This window comes from Lytechinus pictus, chromosome 8, assembly GCF_037042905.1.
Source record: "Lytechinus pictus isolate F3 Inbred chromosome 8, Lp3.0, whole genome shotgun sequence".
In the NCBI taxonomy this organism is placed as follows: Eukaryota; Metazoa; Echinodermata; class Echinoidea; order Temnopleuroida; family Toxopneustidae; genus Lytechinus; species Lytechinus pictus.
Window position 1 is genome coordinate 33013550 of NC_087252.1, and position 15476 is coordinate 33029025.

Consider the following 15476-nt stretch of genomic DNA (forward strand, 5'->3'; position numbering starts at 1 on the left):
CCTCAACATGGTCTAAGTTCATTGACCCTAAATGAACTTTGACCTTGGTCATGTGACCTGGAACTCAGGTAGGATGTTCTGTAATACTTGATTAATCTTTTGATCAAGTTTCACGAACTAGGTCTATACAATTTCTCAGTTATGATGCCATTTCAAAATCTTAATCTTCGGTTAAGATTTGATGTTGACGCCGACTCCGTCGGAAAAGCTCTGTTATGTAGGCGAGACAAAAAAAATGAATAAATATATACCTATTGAAAAACATGTCACACCAGCATCTTCAGAATGGCCACAATTATGTTGTCCAGGGGTACGGTGGTCACAGTCCAGCAGCGTTGTCTCGTCCCCGATGCATTCCACGTCATCAAGCCAAATCCTACCCGAGCCCTCTCCGTACTCAGCCAAACCTGACGCATCGGAAGCACCATCGAAACCCAACATTCTACAGGTCACAGACGCGTCATCGATGCCCCAACCATCGTCGCAGACAGTGCCCCACTCTTCTTTGTAGTATATCTCAACCCGTCCCTCGTGATCCGTGCCACCCCCAACTAACCGAATATCAGTGATCGTGCAGAATGGTGACGGCTTCGGTGTCTGCGGCTCTGCAAAGGCAATGGTACGAGCAATACAATTATCGTGCAGATGCACTGTGAAGCCAACTCCAAACCGACTCATCGCAATCCCATAACACAAAGGTCGGCCATTAATTGAATATCGTAGTGACTGTAATCAGTCGTTAAAGGTCAAGTCCACCCCAGAAAAATGTTGATTTGAAAAAATAGAGAAAATTCAAAAAAAAAAAAAACGCTAAAAATTTCATGAAAATCGGATGTAAAATAAAAAAGTTATGGCATTTTGAAGTTTTGCTTATTTTTCACAAAACAGTGATATGCACAACTCAAATGAGTCAGTCGATGATGTCCATCACTCACTATTTCTTTTGTTTTTTTATTGTTTGAATTATACAATATTTCATTTTTTACACATTTGACAATAAGGACCAACTTGACTGAACAATATAATATTAAACAATGCTACTTACACGTGTTCAGGGAGGAATTAGACGATGTTTCCCTTAACAATGAGGAGAAAATTAGAATATTTCATATTTCCTATAATAAAATACAAAAGAAATAGTGAGTGGATGACGTCATCAGTCTCCTCATTTGCATACCAAACAGGATGTGCATATAACTGTTTTGTGAAATTGAGCGAAACTTTAAAATGTCATAACTTTCTTATTTTACATCCGATTTTGATGAAATTTTTAGTGTTGTGCTTGTTGGATTTTTCTCTTTTTATTCAAATCAGCTTTTTGTTGGGGTGGACTTGTCCTTTAAATGGGTTCTACGGTGAGTGGTATTACTTTATGTTAGGGGCCCCGTGAATCAATTTGGTGACCCTTGGCATGCAAAATCTGTAGCCGTACGTATATATTTTTTTTTTCGTTTCCTTGGCGGACAAGACGAACACAAATTTTCAAAGAAGCTCGAAAGCAAGGAAGCGAAGCAACCTAACTTTTTCTAGGGGCGCACTTTTGCATTCCTCGTCGTTCTGGGGCAAGGGGTTTAAAAGTTAAGTTTTAAAGGTAGCATCTGGCGGCCATTTTGGATTCATGCACATTTGCAAAATTGCCCAAAGTTGCCGTTCGGGCAACCAAGCTGAATTTTGTTATAGGACCCCATAGGAATATGAATCGAGACAAAAAATCGGAAAGAATATTTCAAGGTTGGTTTATTGAGCCTATGAGACTGCCATATCGACTACTAGTAATGGGCCAATGCGCTATGGGAAATTATATTCATATTCAGGTAGGCTGTCAACGGTTTGGCTTTGAAAAAAAGGTAAATTGGCCATGAAATACAGAGGCATTCCCTCCATATTATGTATATGAGGCTCGATAATTGGTTTCGATACAATCTCAGAGGCAAATACAAAGGAAAAAAACATCAAAAAATTGAAATTTTGTACACGTGACAATTGACAAGCAAAAAAATTAATAAAATAAAAGATGAAAAAAAAAATGCTGGCTTGCATGTGCATGACATATTCACATTAACAAATAAATTTGTGTCTCGGTGGGCGGATGTGCCTTACCTGGATCCGCCACTGCAAAATTAGGTTTATATATATTTATTCAAAGATATATATAAATATATTGAAAGTATTATTTAAAGACGTGAGATAAAAGTACCTGCGATGAAACAAATGACCCCTGCATCTTCTGAGTGGTCACAGTTGTGCTCCTTAAACGGCAAGTGAGTGCATTCTGTGAGGCTGAGTTCGTTACCCAAACATTCTACATCATCCAGGAGAATAATACCGGAACCCTGGCCGAAGCGCGCTGATCCAGGTGCCCCCGAAGCCCCATCAAATCCAAGCATTCTACAAACCACGTTGGCATCGTCCAAGCCCCAGACGTCGTCACAAATGGTTCCCCATTCTCCGTCGTATTCGATCTCGACCCTTCCTACAAGGTCACTCTCTCCACCAACCAAACGTATGTCCGTAATCGTATGTTCTGAAAAATAGTATAAAGAAATAAAGGTGAAAGAAGCTTGTGTTTCCTTCTGCCTTGTCTGTTCACGGCATTCAACTTTGGGAATTCCTTTGAGAAAAAAAAAATCGGTGAAAGTTCACAGTGTGTTAATCGGCAAATTGCAAATTAGTCAAACGTCAACTCGTCCGCCCATCACATGGTCTACCTTTAGTACGTCTAATACTGTTCCGTCCATCAACATTTCGTCTCACAGCCATTAGATCCAATAATCACTTCATCTAATCACCAGCTCGTCTATTACCATTTCATATCATAACCAGTTGGTGTGTAATACTCATTTTGTTTTCATTAACTTCGCACAATTAGCACTTAGTCAAATTAGACCAAATGAATATACGGACTAAACGGCTACTAGACGAACTGGTAATTAGACGAAAAGTTTATTGGACGAAATGGCAGTTCGACCTGGGGGTAGTTGACGAACTGATGGTATACCAATTGATAGAAGACGAGTTGGTAATTGGACGAATTGGCACTGGACCAATAGACCGGTTTACTAACATATTCAAATTTTATGCATCCCAGTTTAACAAACGTTGCCCCTAACAACCGGAAAGCTTGCCCGAGGTTTGCCCGACATAACAACAACTAATGTATGCAAAGTGGATTCCAAGTATTGAAATACCATTCTGAGGTACAGGTTATTGGAATAATTCGTCACTAGGCCCCGTGGGAAGAAACATCCATAAATTCGACTACATTAGTAAACCGGTCTATTGAAAATCGTGTACTGTGTGAATTTTTACACTGCTAATTATGTTCATAATATATTCAATAATGTGAGGAGGATTTCGCAGTTTGTTCCACAATGTGACCACACTCTGCCATGTCTGTGGGTCACTGCGTCCTTTAAAGTGCGCCCAGCCCAGCCCTACCCCATCCTCCTCTCCCATCTTACTCCCTCTCTTTTCCTCCTTTTTTCCAAGTCAACATTTCTCAACTGTATAAGATTATAAATTCCACAGGTGGAATTTGGAAGTCCATAATCCTACTCTAACGTACGCCTTATTTCCCATTGCAATGTTTGTAAAGCAAGCATGTCCGGCTTTACTTGTCCGAATTCCCAAACGACTATACCTTCGGCAACACAAATGACCCCAGCGTCTTCATAATGACCGCAGTTGCTCACTCCGAATCCAGGATGCTGGCACTCTGCAATGCTCTGCTCCATGCCGCTGCACACCACATCATCGAGCCAGATCTCACCCGAACCCTCTCCGAATCGAGCATAGCCAGGAGCTTCAGAAGCCCCAGGGAATCCAAGCATCCTACATACGACGTTGGCGTCATTCAGGTCCCAGAAATCGTCACAGACGGTTCCCCACTGTCCATCGTATAACACTTCAACGGTCCCCTCCGTGTTGTCAGCTCCACCGAAAAGCCTCACTTCAACAGATGGTGTAGGTGGGACTGTATTAAAGAAAGGTGAAGGAAAACAAGAAGGATATGGTAATTTTGACATCTTGTTGTAAAACTGTTTATCATTAATTGGTAAGGTGACCAAGAACGCCAAGAATTACCTTTCTCCTTCTTCTTCTTCTTTTGAGCCTTGCGCATATTATGCGATCCGATCCGATGCGATGTGATTTTTTTTAATAAATCACTTTTTTCATTAAATGTGTAAGTTTCAAGAAGTCCAATTATTTCGGCAAGTTCGGCATTGTGTTATAAATAATAAAATCATAATTTTGCTTCGCGGCAATCCCAGTGGTCAGAGTAAAGTCCAAATCGGCTTCAAGTCGCAGCCGATGATGACGTCATTAAGGTCGGATTTAAATTTGCATTTATTCCTACATTAGAGGCTCGAACTAGACTGAATTTCGAGTTTAGAATTCCTCCCACTATTCTGAATTCAATATTGTATTGGTTGGAATGTTCATATCAAATGTTATTACAATTTATTTGTAATCGCAAGAAATCGCATCGTGTGTAACGAACTTTACTCTTTTTTCGTTTTTCTTATTCTTTTCTTCTCCGTCATTTTCTTCTTCTTAGTTTTCGTTACCTTCTTCTTATTCTACTTCTTCTTCTTTTTCGTGTAATATTGCGTTAATTAGTTTTAAGTGCTGAAGCAATTATCAAGATTATGTAAGATGGATGTCTGTTGAAAATCTGCGCAAGCAACATCAAGCATGCAATTCAAACAATGTTCACCGGTATGGGGAATCATACATCTTCCTTGGATATTTTGAAAAGCCCTTTGGTAACTTTCAGAACAAGTTATTATATTGGATTAACCGTACCTGGAGGAATGCAAATGACACCAGCATCTTCGTCATGGTCGCAGTTGGTCTCTCCAAACCCGTCATGATAACAATCCGCAAGAGTGGTCTCATTCCCAGTGCAACCAACCTGATCAAGCCAGATAGTACCTGATCCTGGGCCGAACTGGCCATATAGCGGAGCATCAGTCGCACCGGTGAATCCAAGCATCCTGCAGGCTACAGAAGCATCGTCTAAATCCCAGTCATCATCACAGATGGTCCCCCATTGGCCTTCAAACTCAATCTCGACCCTTCCTTCATAATCACTTCCTCCATCAACAAGGCGTATGTCAGTAATGGCAGGTTCTTATAACAAGAGACAAAAATATTTGAATTAAAAATTATTGTGCGTAGACCTCCTACAACCAACAAAATAAAATATTTGTATACTTTACTTTCTCTCTTTCTCTCTCTCTCTCTTCTCGTTTCGTTCAGTCTTTGGATGTATCTATTTTCTCAATGTCTTTCATGTGTAGCAAGTCTTGTTCTCATTTCTTTAACATTGATTTGACCTTAACATTTCATTATTTAATTTACAGCATTCAATCCCTTCACCTAATGATTTCCTATATCAAGACATGTCTTGAGGTCGCATGCATAGGCCAAAAATATAGAAATATATTGTCCAATCGTAACTGCCACTGTTATATCATTGTTTTCACATGTATAGGTATTCGCGAACAAGTTTACCTTGGGGAAGGCAAACGACACCAGCAGCTTCGTGAACTCTACAGTCACTCTCTCCTAATTCCCGATGCTGGCAGTCGGCTATGTTCTCTTCGACCCCGCTACACATGACATCATCCAGCCAGATGACCCCCGTCCCGATTCCGAAATGGGCAAGCAATGGAGCGCGGGTAGCTTTGGGAAAACCTAACATCCTGCATACAACGTTGGCATCTCTAATATCCCAGGAATCATCACACACGGTTCCCCAAACTCCATTATAAAGCACCTCAACGGTTCCCTCCGTGTTGTCGCTCCCACCGACAAGCCTTACTTCAACTGATCAAGCAGTTTTGAAAATAAACACATGAATAAGTTATTTTGTATCGTAGGTTGAGAACTGTTTACGTCTGGTATGGAGGCCGACAGAGAATACTCGCTCGGGGACAAGAAATTAATACCTGTTTAAGTACTGTTTTTTTTTTTTTCATTTTGTATTAATCTTGTATTGTATACATGAAGAGCTCACTTGTAAAAGGGGTTATGTCCATTTTTCATCAAATTTGATTTTTATGTCTCAATGTATAGATTTTAAGTAGCTTTGAAATTCCTATTAAAAAGTGACCTAAAATGGCAAAGAAAAAAAAAAATTCAAAAGGGGTTAGGACCATTTCAGTTTAGTTGCAAAAGGGGTTAGGTCCACACAATTTTTTTTTTTGGAAAAGAATATCTTTAAAAATATGAAGACAGGTAGATATATTTTATACCAAATTGTATGTTCTCATGGTATGGTATCATGAAAATTCAGTCTCGCATAAGAATATTGCAATATGGGAGAAATAAAAACATGGTTTTTCTCGGAATGGTCCAAAGTGGACCTAACCCCTTTTGCAACTAAACTCTTCACATGTAGTTCTACAGATTTGGTAAGTGATAAAAGTAACTTTCACTTTTTAGTTCCCATTAATACCACTTTATGCGAACGCATGTCATCAGTTTTACGTGATTGTTTCTTTACGAATTATTATGTTTAACCAGGGACGTGTCCCTGTTTAAACCTAGCCAATGAGGAGAAATGATATACCATCAAAATACCACTTATGATATAAGATTTGAACTTTTGAATGGAACACAGCCCAACACAAGAAAGTGATTTTACTAGTATAATTTTGTATCAAGTTCAGGACGTCATCCTACCTTCAGGAAGGAAAGCATCTTCTATTTCCTGGCATACGTCCTGTACGCTGCTGAGTCCCGTGTACTGAAACAGGGCAGATTCAACCTGTTCCTGTGTGAGTTCTGGAGTAAGAGCAAGGGAGATATCCAAAGCTTCTTGGACAATGCTTGAACAACGATGGACATCGGTTAAAATGTCAAGTGTGCTGTTGGTTATAAACAAAGCAACATGACCAAGTGCAGAAGATTCGGGAGGTGAGGCAACAGCGTCTTGGATCTCCTGACAAAGGGAATTCCTGTCTGTGAAACCAAACAGATGCGCCAGCAGATTGGAGGCATTCTGAAACACGCCATACATGTCAGGGGCGGGATCACCTTGAACTACCTCAACTATCCCGTTAACAAGGTCATCCCAAGTTTCACACAACTCTGCGGCTCTAGGGATCAAGACTTTTGTAAACGCCACGAGGAAATCGGTTGTAAGCTCTTTCAATGTTGACTCAGATTCAACGATTCCAACTCGGGCTGTACACACATTGTCTATATCGTTGAAGGATACACCGACAAGATTATAAATGATCTTTTCAATGTGATCTAAGAAGTCGAATGGGCGTAGTGCATTTGATACAGATGTTAAAGGTTGTGTCGATGGGAAGGTTTGTGGCATGTATGACGACGTCGCTCCTGTTATGTTTAGAATATACCTACAGTGTGCTAGGGCGTCGAAAGATGTCCCTTCCCTCAAAAACGCCAAGACTGGATCGCAATACCCTCTTACGATGTCTAGTCCACCCGGAGCAACAGTCAATTGAGGGAGTACTCGAACGCACACCTCGCCTTCGGCTTCTATGAGGCTCGTGGCTTTCCAAGCAGCGCCGGCAGCTTCAATGACATCGGAAACTGCCAAGCGAGGAAGAATTTGGCCAGGGACTGCGAAAGGTTCGCTGATCGGAAACTGCGATAGGCAGGCGAAGGAACTGTCCCAATCTACATACCACTCTCCGACTATCGGGCAGACAGACGGGGCCTCTAAAATTAAACAAGAAAGTGATTGTTATAGACTGCAGTTAGACCTATCATTTACTTTTGTGATTTGTGGATCAAAGCAGGATGAGTCAGTTTATATAAAAAAATACGGTTTTATAAAAGTATTGACACAATTATTTTATAAAACCGTATTGTTTAATCGTATTATGGAAGAAAAAAATATTCTTACTCTTTGAGATTTATTTCAATTATTTATATTATGTAGATCTATCCATGGAAACGATGTGTAATAATGTGCATATCAGAAACCGAGAGACTAGTAAGGGGAGACTAATCCCCCCTACTCGGTTAACGAGCCAGTAGATGGATCGCGCGTTCACCAAGGTCTCGCCACCTCTCCTTCTCGACCGCTAGTCTCGTTTAGCCCCTACTTGACAGAGAACATAGTGAGTGTGGCGTGTGATACGTCGAAACCAAACAAACCCAAGAATCAGACCGAGTCTATAGTGTGTTGATGTGTGCACAATGAGACTGGTTCAATCTGCAATTTAATAACAGAATAAACAATACTTGTTTAAGCTGAAATGACAACAAGTCATGACACATATAAATAATGTACACAGATTTCCAAACAGGCAAATAACGTTGACTTGCATTACAACTTAAATTATTCAATAACCAAGAATGACCTTGACATGTTTCAAGGTCATATCAAGTATAAGCATACTGTAAATATCATGTATTGATTAATGCGCCCTAAATTCACCTTTTCTGTAAAACAGTTTTCATAATAAAAGAAATCAACTACTACTTTAAATGCGTATCTGTTTACTTATTTATGTTTACATATGACAATGCAAACCTCACATGCCCGAAGGCGCCAAATTCAAGTTACATACACAACTACGTATACCGCTGCGTACGCTTTCTATTACATAATGCATGCATGTACACGTATACGGTGTTTTCATTAGAACAAATTCACTGAGCCTACATAACTTTGCCATATTAATTCGTAATAACTTAAACCGTATTTCAGCATGCCACTCGGCTTATCTGAGAATATAACTACTTAACTTCAAAATGAACAAAATAGAACTTACGTCATTGGGCTCGTATCACGAAATTATAGAAATTAACAACTAAACTGACAAGCGACACGCTTTCCATGACTGTACCAAAAAAACAATGCGCCCTCAGTCGGTGAGTTCGAATCTAAATAAAAATCGATTTACAATGTAAAAGAAAACAGTATCAAAGCAAATTAGAAATTACTAAAAACCTTATCCTGTACACGACATCCCGGCCCCCTTAAATGAGAAGCCTTTCTGAACATTTAACAATTCATTCTTTTACGAAATCAAAATTACATAAAAACTCACTATATTCATTTTTTTTTTTTTTTTTTTAACAACTTTCACCTTTGAAATATTTGTTATATCAAAACCCAAAATTCACAACTTCAGTTGATTAACTAGGCCTTAACCTATAAAAAAATCCTTTCATAATGAAGAATACCTTTTAACCAACTGCATTCACTAGCCAATAATTTTCAGCATTCCTAAGAACAGATGGAAAATACCAAATCCAAAATAGCATTAAGTATACTGCAATGAACATTCTTCTAACGTCACCATGACAACGACCAAGTTCAGAGCTTCCAACTTTCCGTGCCTGAAGGAGCATCGTTTTGGTAAAACATTTGACACAAAAAGAAACTGATTTGTAACTACAATTCCATACACCAGGAATGACACTGGAAAATGTTTAATCAAAACGACATCTTCCTTCTGGCTAAGAAAAAGGACATCTGTGACACTAGGAGAAAATTACTATGTTAAACAAGCAATCATAAAAACTTGCCGTTTCTCAACACGTTCATTTTGCAAAATACAATATATAAACTCTGACTTTAACTTCTCACTAAGAGTTTAACTCTTCCTGTCTGACTCAATACAAACAGCTCTAAGAATGCATTGACAAGATCATATAACATTCAATACATTTTTGAAGTTCTGCTTCAAAATAAATTTGCATATCTTTCATTTATCATATCAAATTGACAGTACTGATGTTTCTAAACCATCATTTGAATACCATATCACCATATAATAACTTTCTAGTATTGTCTTTTGTCTAATCTGCACAAAATTTGCTTAGCATGACATGTCGATTTTCTGTACTAACAAAAAATCCTGAATTTCTAAAACAATCCTTTTTATGGTTATTTCTTCTTCCACCACATTCAACTTGAGTATGGTGACCTAAAACAAATACAAAAGTATTCAAGTTTTCACTGTAGCTTAAATCCTGTTAAATCAGATTTACAATTCACACTGGAAATTATAAATTTTCTAAATTTACATAACCCATATAAACTTTGTCACATGTTTTATGTCAACCGAGCAAATTTCTTGAAAAATGACAACATGCAATTTTATTTTTTTTTATTTTTTTTTTTTTTTTACATATGCATGAATAAACATGAATATTCTGAGAAATCAGTCCACAGGTAATGATTCATAGTCTTCTTAATCAGGTTACAATTTCAAGTCCATTTCTTGTAATTTTTTTTACATTAGCTTCTTAGTTCTTGTCTCATTTCAGTTTTCAGATATCAGTACTGGTAAGACTACTGTTGATACGCTGACCGCGTTAAAGTCACTTGTTAAATCCAGCTTACAAGATTATCAATCACGCTATAAACTTCCCGCGATGATACAAATCAGTTTGACACTTGATGTAATCACTGTCGACATTATGATATTACATTTTGATGAATATATAGTAATGCTTTCACGAAGCAGAATCCACATGATTTCATATTTTGACGATTATTAACGACTTCAAAGTGCTCATGTTGCGACAATTCCATAGATCGTTGCACCAGAATGATCCTATCCATGCGAAGACAACTGATAATCCAATTACCATTAATAACATATATTTCCAAAAATATCTTTCTTATCACATAATCGAAATATCTCCTGATTCAAGGATTCCAAATTGAGAACAATCACTGATCTCCCTCCAGAATTAGGCACAACTTTGAGATAGGTCGAACAATCATACTATTCTTTGTCTTGATTTCCGCACTACGGATGAAGCCTTTCTTGTCTGGGAAAGTTTTGAGAGCTCTTCCCAGTAACCACAAATTCCGCGGAGTGTTTCCATCGGCAACCAGCACCAGGTCACCAACTTGTAGATTGCGATGTGAAGATACCCACTTTTCTCTCTCTTGCAGTTGCGGCAAGTACTCTCTTGACCAACGTCTCCAGAAGACATCTGCGAGATATTGTACTTGACGCCATCTCCTTTTTGAGTAGACATCCGACTTATCTGTCAATGTTGGCGGTAGATGTGGCTTCCTGTTCAGCAAAAGCAGGTGGTTGGGAGTCAAAGCCTCAATGTCATCAACATCATCAGATACTCTTGTCAGAGGCCGATTGTTGACAATGCCCTCTATCTCGCAGAAGAGTGTTAATAGACTTTCATCTGATAGCACCTGCTGCTTAGCTATGGACAAGACGAGCTTTCTTACAGTCCCAATTTGTCGTTCCCACACCCCACCGAAGTGGGAGGCAGTAGGGGGGTTGAATGTCCATTTGACGTTCCTTTGAAGCAGGTCTGCACTGATTTTAGCAGTGTTCCAGCCATCTATTTCTCTTTTCAGTTCTCTTTCGGCGCCCACCAGATTCGTACCATTATCGGAAAGGATCTCCTTGACGTTACCCCTGCGTGCAATGAAACGACGAATGGCACTGATACAAGAGTCTGTATCTAAAGAATGAGCGACTTCCAAGTGGATGGCACGCACAGTTAGACATGTGAACATGACTCCATATCTTTTCTCCCTGCGGCGACCCCTTTTCACCTCAAATGGACCAAAGTAGTCGATGCCCACCTTTGAAAATGGAGGTTCGTCAGGTAATAACCTATTCTCGGGAAGGTCTGCCATTCTTTGATTCATCATCTTTCCTCGTTGGCGCCTGCATATGACACATTTGCTTATCATACTCCGAATAGCTGTTCCAGCACTCAGTAACCAATATTTCTCACGGAGCACGGCAAGTACATAGTTTCTTCCGCTATGCCCTGCCCTTTCGTGAACATCTCTCAAGATTAGTTCTGAGACGTGACTTTCCTTAGGCAGAATGACCGGATGTTTAGCATCAAGTGGTAGTGCTGATCTCTCCAGTCTTCCACCAACTCTGATTAGATTTTCTTCTATATTTGGATCAAGCTTGTAGAGTTGACTTGACTTTGTCACCCTGCCTGTTGGATTGGTCAATGTCTCCATCTCTCTCTGAAAGTAGCATTTCTGTACAAAATGCAGAATTCTCTTCTCGGCATCTTGCATGTCATCGTAGCTTATTCTCTTGAAGTCATTCAGATCTTGGCCCATCTGGGGATCTCCTTTGAGTTTCAACCACCGCATGAACTTCAGGAGCCAACACACTCCTCTCCTCAACTTAAACCATGAGGAGTATGTGTTGATGAACGACTCCAAAGGCATCTCCTCTGATTGAGTGGCAAATGAGCTGCCACCTATCGTAGGTTTCATTTCTAGATCATCTGGTAGCACACCCCGGAGATCAGCAGGACGTACAGGCCAATTCGTATCGTCAGTCCACAGGAAGTCTGGACCTTGGACCCATCTACCAGTGAGCTTGTCCGGCGATACACCTCTTGAGGCATCGTCTGCTGGATTTCTTTCCGTGTTTACATATCTCCATTGCCTTGGTTCTGATGCATCCTGTATGGCTGAGATCCTGTTAGCCACAAACGTTCGGAAACGTTTGTTCTTGCTGCCGATGTAATGAAGAACGATTGTGCTATCCGTCCAAAAGACTGATTCACTCATGGAAAAATCCAGCTCCTTTCTGATCTTTTTGTCCATTGTCACCGCAAGCATCGCTGCCATGAGCTCTAAGCGAGGTATTGTCATCCTTTTCAAAGGTGCTAATCTTGATTTTGCCAGAATTATGCTGCAATGTACCTGTCCTCGCTTACTTGTCATGCGCAGATAAGACACAACACCATACGCTGATTCAGAAGCATCGCAGAAATGATGTAATTGGAATTTGTTGGTTTCATCAGAAGGCTTGAAACACCTGTTCACCCTGAAATTGCTCATCATGGGAAGACAGTCTTTCCACTTCAGCCATCTGGTTCGGTATTCATCTGGGATTGGGTCGTCAAATCCAAGCTTAAGGGCTGTTAGATCCTGAAGAATTTTCTTGGCGATCAATACAAATGGACTAGCATATCCATAGGGGTCGTATACGGATGCTATCTCACTCAGAATTCCCCTTCTTGTTAATGGCTTGCCCTTAGGAATGATCTTATACGTGATGCAGTCCTGCTCGACATCCCATGTTACGCCGAGAGCCCGCTCCACAGGTAAGGCATCCCGATTCAAATCGAGTCCTACGATATTCTTAGCTCGATCTTCCACAGGCACTGATTCGATCACATCTGGACTGCTGCTTACCCATTTAGTCAACTGAAATCCACCCTTGTTGAGCAGGAGCATCAACTTGGCTACGAGGTCGATCGCATCACTCTCTGTTTTGCAGGAGACCAGGCAGTCATCAACATAAAAATTACGACTGACCACATCCAACACCTTCGAAGAAAAATCCGCCCTGTGTTCTTCCGCTGTATGTCTAAGGGCGAAACTACAAACACTCGGGCTCCATGTCCCGCCGAACAGGTGTACGCACATCCTGTAAGCCTTTGGATGTTGAGTGAGATCTCCTTCAGGCCACCAAAGGAAACGGAGGAGGTTTCTCTGCTCACAGGGAACTCTGACTTGGTGAAACATTGCTCTTATATCTCCCATTATAGCAACATATTCTTGGCGAAATCTAAGCAAAACACCAAGAAGGTTATTCGTCAAATCTGGTCCCTGAAGTACTGCATCGTTCAAGGAAATTCCATCACACTTAGACGCACAATCAAATACGATTCTTGTCTTGTCAGGCTTGTTAGGGTTGAATACAGGGTGATGAGGTAAATACCAAACACCTTCTCCCTTTTTAGGAATCTCAACTGGAACCTCTTCAGCATAGCCTTCTTCCAGCAAAGCTTTCATCCCTTCATTGTACTTAGCGTGAAGACAGGTTTCCCTTTCTAGCCGTCTCTTGAGGGATTCCAATCTGTTTCTTGCCACTTGAATGTTGCTCGGAAGATCATCAGGCCTCTTTGCTAATGGAATAGGAAGTTGGTAATGATCGCCATCTCTGCATACACCTTCCTGCCATATCTTTAAGGCTTTCTTATCATTGACGGACATGCCCTTTTCCTCATCATGAAGGTACTCAGTCCCTTCTAACTTCCAAAATTTATGAACTTGTTCTTCCAATAGCACATTTCCAGCATCAGAAATGAAACTAGATGAGGCTTGGAAATTCTGTAAACCTCCATTTCCCAGTGGTCCATTTAATGTCCATCCAAGTGCCGTCTTAACAGCATAAACTTCTCCAGGAGCACCTGCTTTGACTTCAAGTGGCAATAGAGCGTCGGGTACATCTTGTCCAATAAGTAGGGTTACTTGGCTGTCCCTCGTGACAGGAAGATCAATACCAGTAAGATGCGGATACCTTGAAATATCTTCCTCCACGGCCATATTTCCAGCGCTGATATTAAGGCTTGGACGTGTTAAGAATTCAACATCAATCTTCTTGTTTGATGCACCAGCAGATCCTTCCACCCTCAACTTGACTGATTCACATTCCATTATACGATTAGGGGCTTCCAATGTAGATACCTTTACGATCTTCCTTTTACCCTTTGTCTTGATCTTATCTGCTAATTCCTGCAGACAAAATGAGTTTGTGGAACCAGGATCCAGCAAGGCGAAGGTTTCAATAGGTTCTCTTCCATCTGGGATACTAACAGTGACTGGCACAATTGGAAGGGCGACTCTGCAAACTCCGGCCCCCATGGCATCACAACTGGCATGGGAAGATACATCACTGTCAGTTTGGGTAGATGAGTCATTTATACCTGACAGCGTGGGGCGTCGAGATGATATACCTCTCCCAGTATGGAGGAATTTGGTATGCCTTTGATTGCATCCTTTTACAGAGCATGTCCTGTTTATGTTGCATCTAGAAGAAATATGGCCAGGTAAGAGGCAATTAAAACACAACCTGTTCTTGAAAGCAAATTCAAAACGGTTCTCGGGTTTCATGTTCTTAAAGTCCTGACAGCCGAAAAGATCATGTCTAGCATTACAAAGGATGCAATTCTCACCTGAATGGGAAATAGTGGTAAAGGTGCTGACTGGACCTCTACCTGATAAGGCTCTTGCCTTGTCGGTCCTTCCACCACTAGAACTCTTTGGGCCACCAGTTAGTAGTGTTCCAAATACAGGATCATTGAGTTCATCAGCTGCACCGGTAATGAAATCAACTGCATCTTGGATATTAGGCTGTCGTCCAACATCTCTGATGGATTTCACATGACGTACCCAGCGGCTCTTCAGGTGGAATGGCAAACGTTCAATTATCTTTACTAAATCATTCCTGCAGCTTATCTCTTGAAGCATTCCTATTGCCATCAATGTTTCACCACAGGTCTTTAGTTGATCAGCAAATTCTCTCAGCTGTTTTGGATTGTTCTGTATCACTGGTCCTTCTGTGATTTTCTTGATCCAGGCATCACAGATTTTGAAGGCATTCCCAAAACGATCAGTCAGTAGTGTCCTTGCATGTAAGTATCCATCATCTGGATGCATCATTAGACAGCAATGGATGATGTCTTTGGCAGCTCCACTACACAGATGATATAACTTGAGTAGCTTGGTGTTATTG

General features: G+C 40.5%; 1 protein-coding gene across 2 annotated transcripts in view; it reads right to left on the reverse strand.

The window, feature by feature from the left end:
- The window catches only part of LOC129266510 (deleted in malignant brain tumors 1 protein-like), a 37461-nt gene that overhangs the window by 15174 nt on the left and 6811 nt on the right, over positions 1-15476 (reverse strand). The window contains exons 4-9 of one of the 2 annotated variants that reach the window (XM_064103952.1): positions 6691-7698; positions 5518-5832; positions 4807-5133; positions 3641-3973; positions 2198-2524; positions 252-605 (exon numbers count right to left, since the gene is read on the reverse strand). In XM_064103952.1, coding sequence (XP_063960022.1) covers positions 252-605; positions 2198-2524; positions 3641-3973; positions 4807-5133; positions 5518-5832; positions 6691-7698 — 2664 coding nt within the window. The remainder of the gene's footprint in view (positions 1-251; positions 606-2197; positions 2525-3640; positions 3974-4806; positions 5134-5517; positions 5833-6690; positions 7699-15476) is intronic. The other variant, XM_064103953.1, reaches the window with a different exon arrangement.